At 39.9% G+C, this 20399-nt stretch overlaps 1 protein-coding gene across 1 annotated transcript; it reads left to right on the forward strand.

Annotated features, from left to right (window-relative positions):
* Positions 1-11323: 11323 nt before the first annotated feature.
* On the forward strand, positions 11324-14124 carry LOC121784475. The gene is made up of 7 exons (XM_042182607.1): positions 11324-11789; positions 12141-12217; positions 12259-12379; positions 12445-12926; positions 13081-13476; positions 13567-13872; positions 13987-14124. Exons 1-7 carry the CDS (start codon positions 11324-11326, stop codon positions 14122-14124), a joined length of 1986 nt encoding a protein of 661 aa, XP_042038541.1.
* Positions 14125-20399: the final 6275 nt, after the last annotated feature.

Here is a 20399-nt window from a genome sequence, read left to right on the forward strand (position 1 = left end):
TCGCGGACTCAACCATGGAAGCCGAGTATGTGGCCGCTTCGGAGGCTGCAAAAGAGGCAGTATGGTTCAAGAACTTCCTTATGGATTTAGGTGTGGTTACGAATCTTCCCAAGAGCATCACCGTTTATTGTGACAATTCTGGTGCTGTGGCAAATTCGAAAGAACCAAGAGCTCACAAAGCGAGCAAACACATAGAGCGGAAGTATCATATCATCAGGGATATAGTGCAGAGAGGAGACATACAAGTGGTCAAGATTGCGTCAGAGAACAACCTGGCAGATCCCTTTACAAAGGCATTGGCGGTGAAACCGTTCGAGGGCCATGTTGAAGGGATGGGAGTTTGACTCGTTCAAGACCTCAACTCGCTTTCAGCATGAGTGGGAGAAATTTAGACGGGCGCACTACTGTTTTGTATACTCGAAAGCTGTTTTGAGTATAAGTGGGAGATTGTTAGGGCTTGTATACTAGAAATCACCTTTCGAGTGATTGAATACTGTAAAACTCTAATTATTATTTTCCAATGAATGCAACAGATTATTTTTATCATAATGTTGTTATGTTTTACATTTAATGGATGTTTATTGCATATTTACATGTATAAGCGAACATAACAAAGTCTAAGTCTTTATTTTAATAGACTGGTTGTGGGCTGCGCACAATTTAAGGTACGCGGTCAATCCTGAACAAAGAAAAATATGAATTTCACAGCCTAAATAGGCCTAGACCACGTATCGTGAAAGGTTTCAATGTCAGTCCGATTATTTCTAAGCCTTATTGAAATAAGATGATGTTGGTGTCGCATAGCACTGAATGGATCTAACAGCAAGACGAGTCTTTATGCTATCTACTGAAAGACGAGGTCTTGACAATTAATTTCTTAATCAATGTACGTTAGCATTGAGCATACGATATTGAGTATCTACTACTTTGGCATACCAAAGGTGCGGGTTTTTCATCACCAACGATCCAGGTATATTGGGTAGTGGTGATCATTATCTGGCGGTGCTGGGATTGCTATTATGTTGAATCGTGCGCGAGGAGAGTCTCGTTTGATAACATCCACAAGAGGAGCTCGAAACAAGGTTTTATTATTCGGAACCTAGCTAGTTGGAGTTTGATTACTCTATGAATAATAAATAAGATTTTCTTGCTAAGTCCACTCTTGAAGATTAAAATATGTTGATTAATTAAGTCCATAGCAGATATTGATTAATTAATGGATGTTTCTATCTTAAGCGTGGGAAATGAATTAAACAAATAAAAGGAAACCCGGAATACTTGTAATTTCGGATTTGGAAAGACAGTGCAATATTACTTCTGTAGTGACTGCTTTTAATATTCCAATATATGCTTATATTAAATTGTGGGTTCAATTTAATTAGTAAAAAGCTAATTGGGTGAGGCCATGTCCAAATTCTTCCTTAGATCCCTGACTGGACCCAATATGTGACTTAATATAAATAGGAGAATAAAGGAGACAGAAAACACAACTTTTTCCTCATCATAATTTTCGTCCCCCTCTGTTTAGAGAGAGAATCGAAAATTGCTCTCCTTCCGTGAGCAGATTTCTGTCTTCGTTATTTAAGTTCTAGTACACTGGTGAGATTTGCCCACACAAATATCAGTCTACAGTCCGGGACACCAGTCAGAAGATCCGAGGTCGAGTTCTCAAGATCTTCACGTGGAAAAGAAGTAAGCCATCTTCGATTCTTAAGTGAATCAACAAGGTAAATTGGCTAACTCCGTAGTATGCATGTTTTAGGGATTATTTGTACTAAAGCATGTTTAAAATTTAAGTTATGAGCATGATACATGTGATAATTAGGCGAATAGAATTTGTCTAAATAATCTGCTAAATAGATCGGTTTTATGTGATCCGTTTGAATGCACGGTTCCGCTACCAACCCCTCCAGGTTACATGTTTGATACACAAGATGGCATGCATAAATAGAGAAATATCTCATTATTAGTGGTTAATTACCTAATTACATTTAAAAAATCCAATTATATAATGTGGGCCTCTGATGAGCTTGAGTTGGTCCTGGGCTGGGCAAGGTTTCAGATGGTCCTGGGCCTAGACCGGGCCCTAGTTTGCAAAATGGCCTAATTGGAGCCCAATTCAACCAATGTGCTCGGCCCAGGCCTGCTTCGTTCCACTGATGGACCGGGCCTGGGCCGGGCTGGCACGACCCAATTGACAACTCTATTCCACACAGAATTAAAATACTACGGAGCACGAACTAGATTAAACTATAAAGTACAAAATTCAACCATTTCATCTCAAATTCACCGATTCTCCTTTTGTTCACTGTTAGTCTATTCCATATTCCTGAAAATTTATCATATATTTTCATTTTCTTTCATTCCACAAAATTTGTCACATTTTTATTTTTTACTTACTATTTTTGGTAGTGGACATCACATTCCACTAACTCATTCTCACTCATATTTTATTACTCAATAAAATTACTCCCTCCACAAGGCTAAGATGACACATTTCTTAGTCAGTACGTAACTTTAGGAGTTGTTGATTAATGTGGTTAATTGGAGAAATATAGTGGAAGTAAGTATTAAATGAAGAGAGGGAGAATTGAATATTTATTTGGAGAAAAAAGTGGATGGATGTAATAATTGGAGAGAGAAAAATAAAAAATAAAAATGTGTCATTTTGATTGAGACGAATTAAAAAAAGAAAATATGTATCTTTATTGGAAAGGAGAGAGTAATATTTAAAAGTGAGATTCAGTTTTTACTAATCCCTTCATCCCTGAAATTTTGTGCCATTTTTTCATTTTCGTCATTCCCACAAAACAAATATGATCAGTGGCTCATGTGTCAATAACCCAAGTGCAAGTAGACGTCGATGCCAAACATGACTCGACTACTAAAGCTTGGTGCATACCTGTAGCCTTGCCCTTTTAAGGACAGTCTGGCTTCCAATGCCCCTTTTCCCCACACTTGAAACACTTCCCCGTGAGCTTCTTGTTAGTCCTCTTCTTCTTCTTTCCCTTAGCCATCTTGGCCGCTTCTGAGTTCGGTGCCTGCCTTTTTCCTTTGCTAGGCCTAAAGCCAGAGGAACAAGGCGCCGAAGTCATCATGGCCGCCTTAGCCTGGACCATAAGGTCCTCTGCCGACTGAAGTTCAGTCAACAGCTCTGCCAAGGTGTAGTTCCTTTTGTTCATCTCGAAATTGAGCTTGAACTGTTGGAAGTTAGGGGGAAGACTTTGAAGGATAATAGTCACCTGTGACTCGGGATCGATCGTCCCTCCCAAGACCTCAATTTGGTTGAGGTGGCCCATCATCTCGAGGACATGGTCCCTCACAGACGAGCCTTCCTTCATCGTCTTCGACATGATACTCCGAAAGGCTTGAGACTTAGCCGTTTGATTCTGAGTACCAAAGAGATTCTTGAGATTCTGCATGATCTCGGCGGTTGTTTCCATGGCTGAATGTTGATGCTTGAGCACTGATGACATAGATGCCAACATATAGCACTTAGCCATCTCATTAGCCTTATGCCACCGTCTGTGTGCATCTCTGACTCATGCCGCTGCGTTGGCCGGCGGGACTGGAGGTCGCGGGGTTGTGAGTACGAAGTTGTACTTTTCTGCTGTAAGAACGATGTCCAAGTTTTGCTTCCATTCTATGTAATTTTGGCCCTCGAGCTTGTTTTCTTTAAGAATTGCAGAAAGAGGATTGAACGACATATTGACGATTTGATTTTGCACTACAAAACAGAGTATTTACTATTTGTCATAAACTTATGTAAAATGTTTGATCAGATTAACCATAAAACTTTTCAAAATCCTACAACTGTAAAATTAAAATTTTGTGAGGAAGTCAATACGCATTAAAATCTTACAATTTTACTGGTCACAATCATCGACGAATAGTCCAGAGACTACAGAGTGACATGGCCGCCTAATGTTTCCTAAGCAAGACCATCGAATTTAGCATTACAGAGTCTCATTCCTACAACACACTCCCATAACAATGCTCATGTGCTGCTAACAAGATCAAGTTATCCCATAAATCCTGTGTGAACTTCTGAATCTCGCAGTTTCTTAGGATTATTGTCCCCACAGAGCAGGCGGCGATAATATTGGAAACCACATTCTAGTTCATACTATTTATATTTGAGAAGTCCACCCTCATGAACTCGCTATTTCTTAGGATTATTGTCCCCACAGAGCAGGTGGTGATAATATTCAGAAAAGAGCTTCATAAATTGCAGACCAATTGATGGAGACCATATACAAACGTTGAGTTCGTAATTACAGCTTAGATATTTTGGTTATGGTTTTTCTTTAATTATCCTTAGCCTTGAGGCAGATTAAGGCTTAATTAAATTCTGTTGGTATTTAATATGCTAGATAATTAAATCTTTTGTTCATGATTGGTATCTTCCTTTAGGAAAATAATGTTTTAGAATTTAATTCTTATTCATGTCTACTATAAGATATATCTAAAATAATTAAGTTATTTAATTCTTAATAAGACATGAAATATTAAATTCAAATTATTTCCATGTTCAAGATTAGGAAGAGAAGATTTATTATTTAATGTATTCATACATATCTATTCTTATTAGGGTTCTAGATATATAAATATTAGGAAACTATTAAATTATTCTTATCTATATCATCTAGGAATAAAATAATATTATTTATTACCATAGATATAGATAATAACAAAAATATTCCTAAAATCTAGGTAAATTTTCCAAAAAGATTTTATTTCCATTAAATAATGATATTTTAATGATATCTCTTAATTAAAAATTAAATAATCATTAAAATAATCTTTCATCGTTATCTCATCGCACGAGGTTCGTACGAACAATGAACGACGAAAATCCGACGAGTTCGTCGTCGGATCACGACGCAAATAGCGTCTCGGCCAGCAGCGCATGCTCTCGGCCGCCTAGCTTGACCACCGGCTCGTCGGTGTCTCGGCAGCTATCGGCCAGCGAGACGCTCATAGGCGCCTCAACTCTCGGCCAGCCGCTGATTCCGTCTCGGTGTCCTGGTTCGTCGGGTGCCGCGATTCTCGGCCAGCAGCGTGCACGACGGTGGCGCTGCTCTCAGCCAGCCGCAAAGACCCGTCTCGGCCAGGGTCCATCCGCCGCTCCTACTGGCTCAGCCAGCTTCACGCCTTGGGGTGCGTCGCTCTCGGCCTTGTCTAGGGCGGACGGTCGGTACCTTCGGCCTAGGGTTGGGGTTCGGCATCTCGGTGTTCCGGTGCGTTCTAGGTTGAACTTCCGCACCACACCTACGGTTTGGTCTCGGTCGGCGGCGCGCACGAGCCAGAGCTCGTTTGCGCGTCGCCCTGTGAACCATGATCCCTCGGCTCCCACTATTTCGACTACCCTGTCTCGATCGCGCGTGGTGCGATCCGTCGCGCCGACGGATCGCACGTCTCGTACGATCGAAAAATTCAAGTTCTTTGATTCGATTCTTCTTGAGTTCAACGTGCATAAAATTAAACAAAAACTAACAAGAATATACTTCGTAATCAAATAACACATGCATACATGAATTTTGCGAAATTTAAATCCAAATAATCAGAGCCAAAGACTGGCTCTGATACCAATTGGAGGGGTTGGTAGCGGAAGCGTGCGTTCAAACGGATCACATAAAACCGATCTATTTAGCAGATTATTTAGACAAATTCTATTCGCGTAATTATCACATGTATCATGTTCATAACTTGAATTTTAAACATGCTTTAGTACAAATAATCCCTAAAACATGCATACTACGGAGTTAGCCAATTTACCTTGTTGATTCACTTAAGAATCGAAGATGGCTTGCTTCTTCTCCACGTGAAGATCTTGAGAACTCGACCTCGGATCTTCTGACTGATGTCCCGGACTGTAGTCTGATATTTGTGTGGGCAAATCTCACTAGTGTACTAGAACTTAAATAACGAAGACAGAAATCTGCTCACGGAAGGAGAGCAATTTTCGATTCTCTCTCTCTAAACAGAGGGGGACGAAAATTATGATGAGGAAAAAGTTGTGTTTTCTGTCTCCTTTATTCTCCTATTTATATTAAGTCACATATTGGGCACAGTCAGGGATCTAAGGAAGAATTTGGACATGACCTCACCCAATTAGCTTTTTACTAATTAAATTGAACCCACAATTTAATAAAAGCTTATATTGGAATATTACAAGCAGCCACTACAGAAGTAATATTGCACTGCCTTTCCAAATCCGAAATTACAAGTATTCCGGGTTTCCTTTTATTTGTTTAATTCATTTCCCACGCTTAAGATATAAACATCCATTAATTAATCAATGTCTGCTATGGACTTAATTAATCAACATATTTTAATCTCCAAGAGTGGACTTAGCAAGAAAATCTTATTTATTATTCATAGAGTAATCAAACTCCAACTAGCTAGGTTCCGAATAATAAAACCTTGTGTCGAGCTCCTCTTGTGGATGTTATCAAACGAGACTCTCCTCGCGCACGATTCAACATAATAGCAATCCTAGCACCGTCAGATAATGATCACCACTACCCAATATACCTGGATCGTTGGGTGACGAAAAACCCGCACCTTTGGTAAGTCAAAGTAGTAGATACTCAATATCGTATGCTCAATGCTAACGTACATTGATTAAGAAATTAATTGTCAAGACCTCGTCTTTCAGTAGATAGCATAAAGACTCGTCTTGCTGTTAGATCCATTCAGTGCTATACCACACCAACGTCATCTTATTTCAATAAGGCTTAGAAATAATCAGACTGACATTGCAACCTTTCATGATAGGTAGTCTAGGCCTATCTAGGTTATGAAATTCATATTTTTCTTTGTTCATGACTGACTGCGTACCTTAAATTGAGCTCAGCCCACAACCGGTCTACTAAAACAAAGACTTAGACTTTGTTATGTTCGCTTATACATTTTAATATGCAATAAGCATCCATTAAATGTAAAACATAACAACATTACGACAAAAATAATCTATTGCATTCATTGGAAAATAATAATTAGAGTTTTACAGTATTCAATCACTCGAAAGGTGATTTCTAGTATACAAACCCTAACATTACCTTCTCTATATCGTTCTGATTTATTGGATGTCTTCGAATGACTCAAAAAGTAATACTTTCCTAACCAAATCATGAATGCAAATTCAATCTTGACTAAATCTATTTTTTTTGCTTATATTATTTATCCAAAATGAAAAAAAAGATGATTCTAAAGTTTATCTTTAAAAATACTTACGTATTCAAACCTCATTTTTTACACTCCCTCCGTTTTTTAAAAATAACAACTATTTCCATTTTGGGCCGTTCTTTAAAAATAGAAACTTTAGAATCTTTCTATTTTAGGACATGGACCCTACAATCCACTAACTCCACTTTCACTACTTTTTCTCTTCCTCTATTTTACTTTACTCAATTTTCTTTTCCTCTCTCTTACTTTACCAATTTTTCTCACTTACTTTACCAATTATGTATTAAAACCCGTGCCGTTTCAAATATTTCTATTTTTTGAATACGGAGAGAGTATTAAATTAAATTATAATTATTTAAATATATTTATATATAGGAGGAAAAAAATTACTAGCATTTTTATATTTTAAGATTATACAATATTCTATAAAAGTGGTTTAATAATTTTTTAAAGATTTTAATGCATTAAATAGGTTATAAATATGAAAATAAAAATTAAATTATAACTATATAAGTGTGTCAATACATTTATATATATGAAGAAAAAATATTAAAAATTTTCATATTTTGAGAAATAAGATTATGCAATATTCTATAAAAGTGGTTTAATAAATATCTTCTAAAAATATCTTCATTAGTTGGCATGTCTAGTCATTTATGTTTCCATTTGTAAAAAATTAAATAGTTGAGTACACCACCTCATAATGCCATCTTGGTGTGGAAGTTCCACTGAATATTTTCTCGTAGATAGTACCTGATCTTTATTTTATATCATTTTTTGTACTTCGTGACAAAAATAACCCTAGGTACCAAACATGTGATTTTTTTGTTATGGGGGATATTTTTGGAAATTTTAATTAAATAGTACCAAACACGTGAATATTTTTTCTTCCTTCCATTTTTTTTCTTCTTTAGTTTCTTCTTCTTTCTTTTTAGTATTTTATTTCCCTTTCTTGTTTCTATTTTCTCCTTAGTTTATGTTTCTTCTTCCTTCTTTTTTCTTTTCTCTTCTTTTTCTTCTTTCTTTTTAGTGTTTTATACATACATCTAATTGCATTCATAATATAAATTAAGAACAAAATACCTAATTAAATTAATTATTTAAAGTAATTATATCAATTGAATAATTTTTATTAAATTATTTTATACTCATTTGAAGGTTGAAACACCTAACTAAAAACATTCAACTCTTTATATTTTATGAATACACTTTCTGTTTTACTTTGGTTTCTGATGTTTGATGTGATTTTACTGATTTTGGATGCTTTTCGCAATTGAATGGTGAATCGGAGTTGAGATTAGTGAATCTGAGTTCGTTTGTTGAGGAGTTCTTTGAATCGGTGTTCATGGATCTGAACGTTGTTGAGTTTGGATCGGTTGGATCTGGAAGGGATTGTGAATCAGAGTTATGGATCTGATACGTGGTGATCTGAATCTGTATGATTAAGGCTATTTTACTGTTGCTTTCGATTTACTTGACCTGGTAGCTTAGATCTGATAGTTTTCTGTTTAATTGTGATGTCTGAAATCTGATCCATGTTTACTCTGTTTCTGATGCTCTGTTTCGTTTATGTTCATGTTTATTTGCTGAAGAAGATGAAGATCGTTGGTAGTTAGACTCTTATCCGTTGTTTGTTTGTTTTTTTGCAGCTTTTCATGTCGCTAGCTAATTTAAGAAACCTGTTCCGTTGCTTTTCTTTCTGCTTTCTATCTCACCATTTTGGGAAACTTTCTACTTGACCTATTAGGTTGATTAAACCGTCTGCAGTAAATTTCAAGTTCCGAATCATGAATGTGTTTATATTTATCTGTTCTTATGTTTAGTACTTCATGCTTTTAATACTCAGGACCCAGTAGATAGAGTAGTTAGTTTCTATTTCCTAAGTCCAGTAGTTTAAAATTCTCGACCCACTTGTTGCGTGGCAGCAGCCAAACCCTCCTAAAACTCTCCAAATGCATGCTAACTCATCCGTCCTCTTGGGATTGATCCTTTACTTCCCTATACTAGCCAATAGTGTAGTGGGTTGAGGTTTTTGAAGCGGAAAAGTATGTGTCCAACGACCGAAATCTAAAGGTTCCACGATCTCCTAGACCCTGTGATCCAGCGAATCCTCTGGACCTTGGGGTTTGTGAATTATACAATAGTGCACGCACAGTAAACAATTTCTGGCTACTTCAAAATGGCGCCATTACCGGGGATGGATGGCGTTGTTAATGTCTGTGTTTAGAGATTTTGGTGTATATAGTTTTGATTTGTTTGTTTTTCCTTTTCTTTTCAGTTTATGAGCAGAGGCTCAAGGTTTGGACACTAGAACAACTCACCCGGTTGGAGAGACGCCTAGACTAGTTGGCAGGTCATGAGAGCAGTATTCCCTGTCACCGCAGATCAGGGTTAGCAACAGGAGATCCAATCCAGTTGAGTTCAGAAAGTGACGAAGATCCAACCACACCAATCAAAGAAGAAGCAGAGTCATCTTCAGACTCAGGAAGAGAAGAAGGTGTTATCATGGCGGCTGAACCCGAAAACGACCTCGAGATTGGCTCACTAAACGCCCATCTGAATGGCGAACCATCCCAAGCCATTGTTATTACCCCAGTCCAGAGGGTGATTGATATCAAGACAAATGTGTTGGCCGTGATTCCGCATTTCTACGGGTGAAAGATCGAGTACCCATATGAATTTCTCCATGAGTTCTGCAAGCTTTGCGGTATTCAGAAGAGACCCCAAATTCGACCGAAGAAGATTACATGTTGCGCGCACTCCCATTTGCGCTAAAAGGTGAGGCCAACACATGGTTATTGAGGTTACCGGCCAATTCTTTCAGCACGTGGGCAGACTTCAGACTGCTTTTTTTGGACTACTTCTTTCCCTCGAACAAGACGAATGCTATCAAGAAGGAGATTCTAGCATGTAGACAGGATTATGATGAGTCCTTGAGCCAGTATTGATCACGTTTCAAAGAATTGCTCGATTCTTGCCCCAACAACCGAATGTGTGAAGCAGAGGTCTACAACATTTTCTACGAAGGGGCGAATCCAGAGTCCAAGGACTTACTAAACTCTTCGAGCGGGGGAAATTTCACAAAGAAACGTGTGAGCGAGGCCAGAGAAATTTTAGGAAGATTGATTGATGCAAAGAAGGCATATGACTCCACTCGTACTATCCTTAGAATGGGAAATGTGGATCCAGTGAATGTGCAAACTGAGGATATGATGGATGCTAGGATGGACAAGCTGGAGAAGACAATTTTGACCGCTTTAGGAAAAAATAATCCGCCGGACCCAGCAGAAAAGGCCAAGCAAATGCCGGGCCCAGAGGAAGGATACCAGTGTTATGGTCAGCCAGGGGATGGAGAAATTCAAGCTCAGGTGAATGCGATGGGAAGCTAGAATCCGAATGGAAGTTGGAACCCAGGGAAGCAAAGGAACGCTCCATGGAGGGACCACCCAAATTTTAGATGGTCTGGCAATGACCCAAATTTACCACCCCAGCAGCAGAAAACCAGCTATTCGAACCTTCAGGAGCGGCAACCTAACTGGGCCAATAGAAACCAGGAAGGGCAGGATAATTGGGGCAACTAGAACCAGGGCGACCAATCTAATTGGGTCCATAAGAATCAGAACAATCCAGCCAACTCCTATGTGCCACTACACCAGGCAACAACCAGAACACTCAGCCAAATTACCAAGGAAATCAAGGGTATAAAGGGTTGAGTCATCAGTACAACAACAATCAAGGAGGCCATGGAAATTTCCATCCAAATCAGGGACAAAGACCAAACCACCATCAAGGACCGAATACCAGTCAACCAAACTCAAGGCAGTCGAAGAGCCTCGAAGAGATGGTGAATGATTTGGTCAGCTCACAACAACACATGCAGAATAATATGTAGTCCAACAACGATGTGGTGCATAAACTTCAGGATGCTCAAATGGAGCACAAGGCAGCCATGGACATTCTGGCTAAGCAACTATCTCAAATCGCTACTTCCTTGAGTGAGATGCGTGGAAACGAGGGACGGATTCCAGCCACAGTCAAGCCACCGGACAGGGCGAACATCAGTCAGATCACTCTTAGGTCTGGATGAGAGTATGAATGTCCAACAATTAAGGTTGATGACGGAGCACCTCCTATGGTGAGCAAGGAAAAGGATAACCCAGTTCCACAGAAGGAAGTTGAAACAGGGGAAGCTAGAACAGAGGATGATATCCAGATCGGAGACTTGGGAAAACCAGTACCCCGAATGGCTGAACCGTTTTTCCAAAACCTAGAAACTGAGCTGGAGATTGAAGAAAAGAGGAAAGAGACTGAAGAGTCTTCCAAGGGAGATTCTAGTAACACGATCAGACAAGTGAAGCCTTTTCCCTACCGAGGGGAGGCCAAGAAGAAAAAGGATGATCCTGTAGACTTCATGGAAATCTTCGGCAAGCTGGAAATCAACCTACCATTTCTCCAGGCCTTGAACCTACCTATTTTCAGCAAGTTCATCAAGGAGTTTATCGCCGGGAAGACCAAACCCAATGGCAAGATAGTGATCGGAGAAATTGTGTCGGTAGTGATTCAGAAGCGGAGGATGCCGTCAAAACGCATTGATCCAGGTATGTTCACTCTTCCCATTTCAATCGGTAACATTAGAGTTGAGCATGCTATGTGTGACCTAGGAGCATCAATAAATGTTTTACCACTTTCCATTTATAAGAAACTGGAAGAAGTAAGAATGGTTGATACGAAGGTGGTAATCCAGTTAGCGGATAGGTCATGCATTAGTCCAGAGGGTGTGTTGGAAAATGTGATAGTAAAGGTGCATGATTTCTTGTATCCAATTGATTTCCATGTGATTAAGATGAGTGAATATGAATCTGCTGAGTCTAGCAGAGTGCTTTTGGGTAGACCATTTCTACGCACCGCTAAGACCATAATTGATGTGTTTGATGGAACTATATGTCTAGATTATCATGGAGACAAATACAAGTTTAATATTGACGAGGCTATGAAGAAACCGTTAGATGTGGAAAACCTGCATGCTGTGCCTTGGTCCAAGAGTATCTTGAGACTGAATTAATGCAGGAACAGATTGACAATTCAGAGTTGAGCCATTCTATTGATAGAGAAGTAGCAGGATGGTGTGAGGCCATGAATACTCTGGAGTTGACAGATGAGGAGCTAGCAGAGGCAATTATAGAATTCTGTAAGGTTCTGAATCCACCGGGTCAAAGAACTTAGCCCATGCGGCTACTTTGGAAAAATTGCCAGGGCATGAAGGATTAGTCACCAAGGAAATGGAAAAGAACCCACTGCCCCAAGAGACAAACTCGCCAAAGAAGGAGTTGAAGACACTGCCACCTGGTCTAAAGTATGCTTATTTGGAGGAGAACGAGACATTCCCTGTAATCGTCAACAACCACTTGACACAGGAAAATGAGCTACTGGAAGTGATCAGAAGAAACAAGAAAGCTATAGGGTGGACTCTATCGGACTTGGTGGGAATTAGTCCTGACCTCTGTATGCATCATATTCGCTTGGAAGAAAGAGCAAAGGCCTTCCGGGATCCACAAAGGAAACTGAACCCAAACATGAGGGAAGAGGTCTTGAAGGAAGTTCTGAAACTACTATCCTTGGGAATCATTTACTCGATCCCTGATAGTGAGTGGGTAAGCCCAGTCCACATGGTGCCGAAGAAGTCGGGGATACAAGTGGTGAAGAATGAAAAGAATGAGCTTGTGCCGACAAGGCTGGTAACAGACTTGAGGATGTGTATCGACTACCGGAAGTTGAACGGGGCAACATGAAAAGATCACTTTTCGTTGCCCTTTAATGATCAGATGCTTGAGAGACTAGCGGGCAAGCAATTCTTCTGCTTTTTTGGATGGCTACAGTGGGTATTTCCAGATATACGTAGATCTGGAAGACCAAGAGAAGATGACTTTCACGTGTCCCTTTGGGACGTATGCGTACAGGAGGATGCCCTTTGGCCTGTGTAATGCACCGGGCACCTTTCAAAGGTGCATGATGAGCATCTTCTCGGACCTGCTGGAAGAGTGTATCGAAATCTTTATGGATGATTTTACAGTCTATGAGAGTTCTTTCGAAACCTTCCTAGCTAACTTGGATCTTGTACTACAGAGATGTGGAGAGAAGAATCTAGTGCTGAATTTTGGGAAATGTCACTTTATGGTGTCGGATGGAATTGTTCTGGGCCATGTCGTCTCGGAGAGAGGTATTCAGGTGGACAAGGCGAAGATGGACGTGATTTCAAGGCTCTCTTATCCTACAAATCAGAAGGAAGTAAGAGGATTTTTAGTCCACGTGGGATTCTACTGAAGCTTCATCAAGGACTTCGCAAAAATTGCACGACCACTTACCCGCCTTCTGCAGAATGAAGTGGACTTCAACTTTGACGAGGCATGTCAAGGGGCCTTTCAACTTTTGAAAGACAAGCTTGTATCAGCCCCTATAATCAGAGCTCCAAACTGGAATCACCCATTCGAGGTGATGTGCGACGCCAGTGATTACGCCGTTGGAGCAGTGTTGGGTCAAAGAATTGATGGGAAGAGCTATGTGATTTTCTACGCCTCGAAGACGCTTAATCAGGCCCAGAAGAATTACGACACCACGGAGAAGGAGATGTTAGCTGTTGTGTATTCCTTTGAAAAGTTCCGACCATATTTACTTGGGTCGAAGGTGATAGAGTTCACCGATCACGCAACGATTAAGTACCTGTTGGCGAAGAAGGAGTCTAAGCCAAGACTAATCCGATGGGTGTTGTTACTGCAAGAATTTGACTGGGAAGTGAAGGACAAGAAAGGGATCGAGAACAAGGTAGCCGATCATCTAAGCAGAATTTTTCAAGGAGCTATAGAGGAAGCTATACCGGATGCATTCCCAGAGGAGCATCTATATTTTATGGGGGAATCCTCAAGATATATTAGATGAGAGAAGGTGTTGGTAGTGACAGGTCCGGGAGATTCGGATAAAGAGAAGTATCAGCTGAATGTAGAGCCATGATTTGCGGACCTGGCAAACTATTTAGTCACAGGAGAACTGCCCAGTACACCAGAGATTTCCCGGGCCCAGAGGATGAAAATCAGGAGTGAGGCCAAGTACTATTTATGGGATGATCCATACCTTTGGAGGATGGGTTCAGACCAGGTGATTAGAAGATGTATTCCGGAATGGAAACAGAGGGACGTGCTGGACCATTGTCATGCATTGGCATGCGGTGGGCATTTTGGCCCAAGGAAAACCGCTCGAAAGGTTTTAGATAGCGGATTTTACTGGCCATCGTTGAACAAGGACGCTTATGAGTTCTGCCAGAATTGTGGTCGCTGCCAGCAGACTGGGGGAATCTCTACTCGTGATGAGATGCCCCATATTCCAGTGATCGTCTGTGAAGTATTCGATGTCCGGGGGATGGACTTCATGGGTCCATTCCCATATTCCTACGGAAATTCTTACATACTGGTGGCAGTAGATTATGTATCGAAGTGGATAGAGGACAAGGCGACTGCCACATGTGAAGCAAAGGAGGTCACGAAGTTCCTCAAGGCTAATATTTTCAGCTGATATGGAGTGCCGAGGGCAGTCATCTCTGACCAAGGAACGCATTTCTGTAACCGGACCATGGAGGCCCTTATGAAGAAATACGGAGTACACCATCGGCTTTCTACTCCGTACCACCCGCAAAGTAACGGGCAGACAGAAATTTCCAATCGGGAGATCAAAGGTATTCTGGAGAAAACAGTCAACCCGTCAAGGAAATATTGGAGCAGACGGTTGGCTGACAAAAACCTCGTTGGTAGTTAGACTCAGATCCGTTGTTTGTTTGCTTTTTGCAGCTTTTCTTGTCGCTAGCTAATTTAGGAAACCTGTTCCGTTGATTTTCTTTCTGCTTTTTGTCTCACCATTTTGGAAAACTTTCTACTTGACCCAGTAGTTTGATTAAACCGTCTGCAGTAAATTTCAAGTTCCGAATCATGAATGTGTTTATGTTTCTCTGTTCTTAGGTCTAGTACTTCATGCTTTTAATACTCAGGACCCAGTAGATAGAGTAGTTAGTTTCCATTTCCTAAGTCCAGTAGTTTAAAATTCTCGACCCACTTGTTGCGTGACAGCAGCCAAACCCTCCCAAAACTCTCCAAATGCATGCTAACTCATCCGTCCTCGTGGGATCGATCCTTTACTTCCCTATACTAGCCAATAGTGTAGTGGGTTGAGGTTTTTGAAGCGGAAAATTGTGTGTCCAACGACCGAAATCTGAAGGTTCCACGATCTCCTAGACCCTGTGATCTAGCAAATCCTCTGGACCTTGGGGTTTGTGAATTATACAATAGTACACGCACAGTAAACAATTTCTGGCTACTTCAAATACAATTCACAATGTTAAATTTTTATTAAGGCTATATTGATTAGGTACTAATTTAATGTAAAATAATAATAATAATAAATTATTATTATTACATAATATTATATGATTCATAATTTATATAATTATACTATAATTATTTATTAATTACTACTAGTTTTTAGTATTATAAGAATAATATTATTATAATAATTAAATATAATTATAACTATAATTATAATTAAGTATGTTTGAATGATATTAAAAAATAAATCAATTATTAATTTATAACATCAAATAATAATATTAATATTGATTAATAATAATAGTATAAAGAGTGAGGAGAATGAGAGAAGATATTATAATATCACTTTTGGTACTAATTTTATGTATGTCCAAAATATCCTCTATGACATAAATGGAAAAATGTATTTGTTTAGAGGGCATTTTGTGATGAAAATTGCATTAGGTACAAAAAATGTGATTTATAGGTACCAAAACGATATAAAATAAAGATCAGGTACTATTTACGTGCGAAAATGAAAGATCAGGTACTATTTATATAATTCACTCTAATTTTTTAGTATACTGTATACTTTAAAAACAATTTAAATCTGCTTGAATGAAGTAATGTTAGGCATTGAATAAAGAAAGAGTGAACTACTTCAAAAGTCCAAAACTTTTCCGGTTGTAACACTGCAGGTCCCTAACAAAAAAAAATATCGCCAGACGACCCTAACCTTAAACATAATCACATATCTTGTTTTTGTAGCCAATTTTCGGACTAAAATACCCAAATGTTTTAAAGGGCATTTAAGTCAAAGTACCCACAACCTGCAGACGTACTCTGCGCACACCTACACTGACTTGCAGACCTTACCAAGACTTTTGTCAAATCATATTTGATATTTCGGACTAAATAAGAGAGTTGATTACATAAGATGTGTAGGCGTAATATTTAGTATAAACTTAAATTATTCATTTCCGATTCACGTCTGCAGTCCTGAAACCCCTTGAGATCACACTGCTTTTACCTCTGTGTAGTTATTTTATACTTCTACTGCTTCGACAAGACAAATCAGAAGCAACTAGAAAAAAAATGCAACGTTCATCTCTCGAATGGGTCTCCTTCGTTGTACTCTAAAGGGGACACTGACGCGGCTACTTTCTCTCGGAGATTGAATTTCTGGGCGATCAGGGGTCGTACATCTTGAGCTCTGACTAAGCTTTCCAAGAACGGGCCCGTAAGTCCGTTTCTATTTTGTCGCAGCCCATTCGGTTGCTCCTCAATCTCGCGACAATCCATCTCACCCGTACCCCTACGACTAAATTTGTCTTGTGTCACCTCTCTCTTGGTTTTGATGTGATGATTTTTGCAAAATCGAATTGAGTTTCAATCTGTTCGAACGAGCTGGATGGTGGTCGTTGCTTGGCTGGGCAAACTCAGAAGGAAACTTCCTTGCTGCCAGATTTCCATCCCCAAGTTCATTTTGTTGCAAGTCTAAGCAATTTTCGTTGAATTCTCTGTTCCATTTTTGTTGGATTTTTGTGTTCCATCTTCGACAATTTCGAATGAATTTTTGGGTTTCGCAATTGCTGTAAATTCAATGATTTAGGCATTAATTTATCAATTCATTAGAATAATTTTATTGTTTTTTAATTAATGAAATTAATGGGATTGCCATAATTAACCGAGAATTGATTTATTTTCGTCCGTCACTAATCATCAATTCAAAGCAATTATTTACTTAATTAATTTGACTTTTTAATTACTAATCACTAATTTAAAGCAATAAGTTTTAATTAATTAAAAATGATTTATAATTTAATGTAGGATATAAGTTTAAATTTGTACTACTTTAAACAGTAGATGATGTGCAGCATGCATGTTGCAATTGTCAGCATTCTTACTGAGATGGCCATAATGCCTTTTTAGGGCTTACGGGCTTTTTAGTCAGAAGAGTGAACTACATAAAATGTCCCTGACGTTTCTATTTGTTTCACTCCAGACCCCTGACTTTTAAAAATATCGCCACAAGTCTCCGGCCTTTAACATAATCACATATCAGATATTTGTAGCCATTTTTCGGACTAAAATACCCTTATGCCTTCCAGAGCATTTCAGACATATTGCCCTCTTTTGCAGGCATACTCTGCACAAGTATGCACTTTTGCAGACGTTAGGTCTGTGCACCGTTGTCAACTCAAGGCTGTACATATTTGACTAGATTGTATTCCTCAATTAATAATTAAATACACTTTTGACTTTTAAGCTATTTGAGACAATATATGGATTTTACTATATTTTAGAAAATATACACATGTATAATAATCCAGCGGCGTTACTTTTTTTAATTTTTATACATCCAACAATTTAAATATTACTACGTTAGACGAGTTCATTGTACATATTGAAAGTTTACATTAGACAAGTTTATTTTACATAGTAGTATTAAATTAAATGTGATTAATGTACTTTTGACTTTTAAGCTATTTGAGACACTATATGGATTTTACTATATTTTAGAAAATATACACATGTATAATAATCCAGCTGCGTTACTTTTTAAATTTTTATACATCCAACAATTTAAATATTACTACGTTAGACGAGTTCATTGTACATATTGAAAGTTTACGTTAGACAAGTCCATTTTACATAGTAGTATTAAATTAAATGTGATTAATGTCCATCTATAGATTATACTATGTCAAATACCCCATATTAGACTTCTGACCTATAAATAAAAGTAATACTAATCAAAGTGAAAGTGATAGTCACATGGTGGCCGAAAATTCTTGCATGTTAAAACATCAAATCATCAAAACAGTTTGAGAAGAATATCACAATCAATTAAATTTTGAACTACTACACTTCGATCACATTATTTAAATAAACAAAATAACATTTTATGAATTTAATATATTTGCCATGACGGTATCATATATAGTAAAACTGGTAAAGCAGACAGAATCATGCAGGGTTGCAGGCAGCATGCAGGGCGGCCACTGCAGAATCCATGTGGTATGACCATAATGCCCTTTTAGTGCTGAAGGATCTTTTAGTCCGAAAAAACCTGATACGTGATTATGTTAAAGGCCAGAGACTTGTGGCGATATTTTTAAAAGTCAGGGGTCTGGAGTGAAACAATTGAAAACGTCAGGGACATTTTATGTAGTTCACTCTAGTCAGAAAAAACAAGATATGTGATTATATTTAAGATTATGGTCGTCTGATGATATTTTTTTGTTAGGGACCTATACGATCACAAACAAAAAAGTTAGAGACTTTTGTCGTAGTTCACTCGTAAAGAAAATAAACTGAAACGTTGCTGGAGAAGAGAACAAATGAAAAAGTAGGAACTCTTCATTTAGAGCATCCACAATGACGCCTAGCGCACCGCCTAGTCGAGCGCCGACGCTAGGCGGTCGCTAGGAGAACCATTGGAGGAGCCGAAAACCGCCGAGCGGTTTTCCAGAAATCAATTTCGCCTAGCGCTAGGCGGTCAAAATCCGCTGGGCTATGCGCTGGGCGATCCGCTCAGCTCCATTGTAGCGCCCGGATCGCCCAGCGCATAGCCCAGCGGATTTTTTTTTTATTTTTAATTTTCGAAACACTATATATACGCGATTTGCACTTCATTTTCATTCGCACCACTTTTATTAACGAGTACCCTCTCTATCTTAATTTATTGTACTTTTTTTAAAAATTAAAATAATATTATTAATGTTTCCCGTATGTGTCTCGTAAATTAAATTCCGTATATTGTGTTATTAGACCATCCACAATAACCGCCCAGCGACCGCCCAGCCGAGCGCCGGCGCTGGGCGGTTCGCTGGGCGGTCTATTGCAGCCGCCCAGCCGCTGACTGGAGAGAGAAACCGCGCAGCGCTGGGCGGTGGCGTGGCGCTGGGCGGTCCTTTCGGCGCTATTGCAGCTCCCGGATCGCCCAGCGCACCGCCCAGCGCGAAAATTAATTTTTTTTTTCCGAAACACTATATATACGCGCTTTGCTCGTCATTTTCATTCGCACCACTTGTTTTAACGAGTACTCTCTCTATCTTTCTTTCTGTTCAAGATCAACAACGGGAAATGGATCTCAACAACGAGCCTAGTTCCGGGAGTAGCGGGTCACAAACTCCGTCGATCCCTGTGGGAAGTGGATGGGGTCAGGTGCCCGGGTACTACAACATGTACCCATGGCAGCAGATGATGCCCGGGGCCCCAATGGGGGGGAGTCCGCCGGGGGGGTTTCCGCCGATACCGGGGTGGGTACCCGGGATGCAGATGATGCTCGGGGGAGCACCGGCGACACAGTGGACTCCGGGGGTCGTACCGGCGACACAGTGGACTCCGGGGGTCGTACCGGCTACACAGGGGACTCCTGGGGGGTCCCCGGCGACGGCGGGGGATGTCTATCGCCCTAGTTTTGATTTTTCGACTGGGTCTTCGCACACATCGACCCAAACACCCTTGGGGTTTGATAGTTTCTCCTTGGATGAGTTGAGGTTTGATACTCTCGGAGCTCCGGAGACTCTAGTTCAGGGGGGGCAGTGCCGGGGCGTGGCGCCCCAAAGAAGAAGGGCAAGAAGAAGGTCGGCGAGTCGTCGCAGCCGGGTGAGGAGGAGGTACGGAGGAGGTGGACGGACGACGAGAACGTCGCTCTCAGCAAGGCGTGGGTGAGTGTTTGCGACGATCCTCTCGTTTCGAACGAGCAAAGGATCGTCAACATGTGGGGCAAGATAGCAGCAGCCTACCAGAGATTTTGCCCGGAGGGAAGGCCCCGCAACGGGGAGGATTGCCGGAAGGGCTGGAACCGAATCAGGGCGGCGGTCTCCCGATTTTTGGGTTTGTACACCAACGCAC

This window comes from Salvia splendens, chromosome 21, assembly GCF_004379255.2.
Source record: "Salvia splendens isolate huo1 chromosome 21, SspV2, whole genome shotgun sequence".
Taxonomy (NCBI): Eukaryota; Viridiplantae; Streptophyta; class Magnoliopsida; order Lamiales; family Lamiaceae; genus Salvia; species Salvia splendens.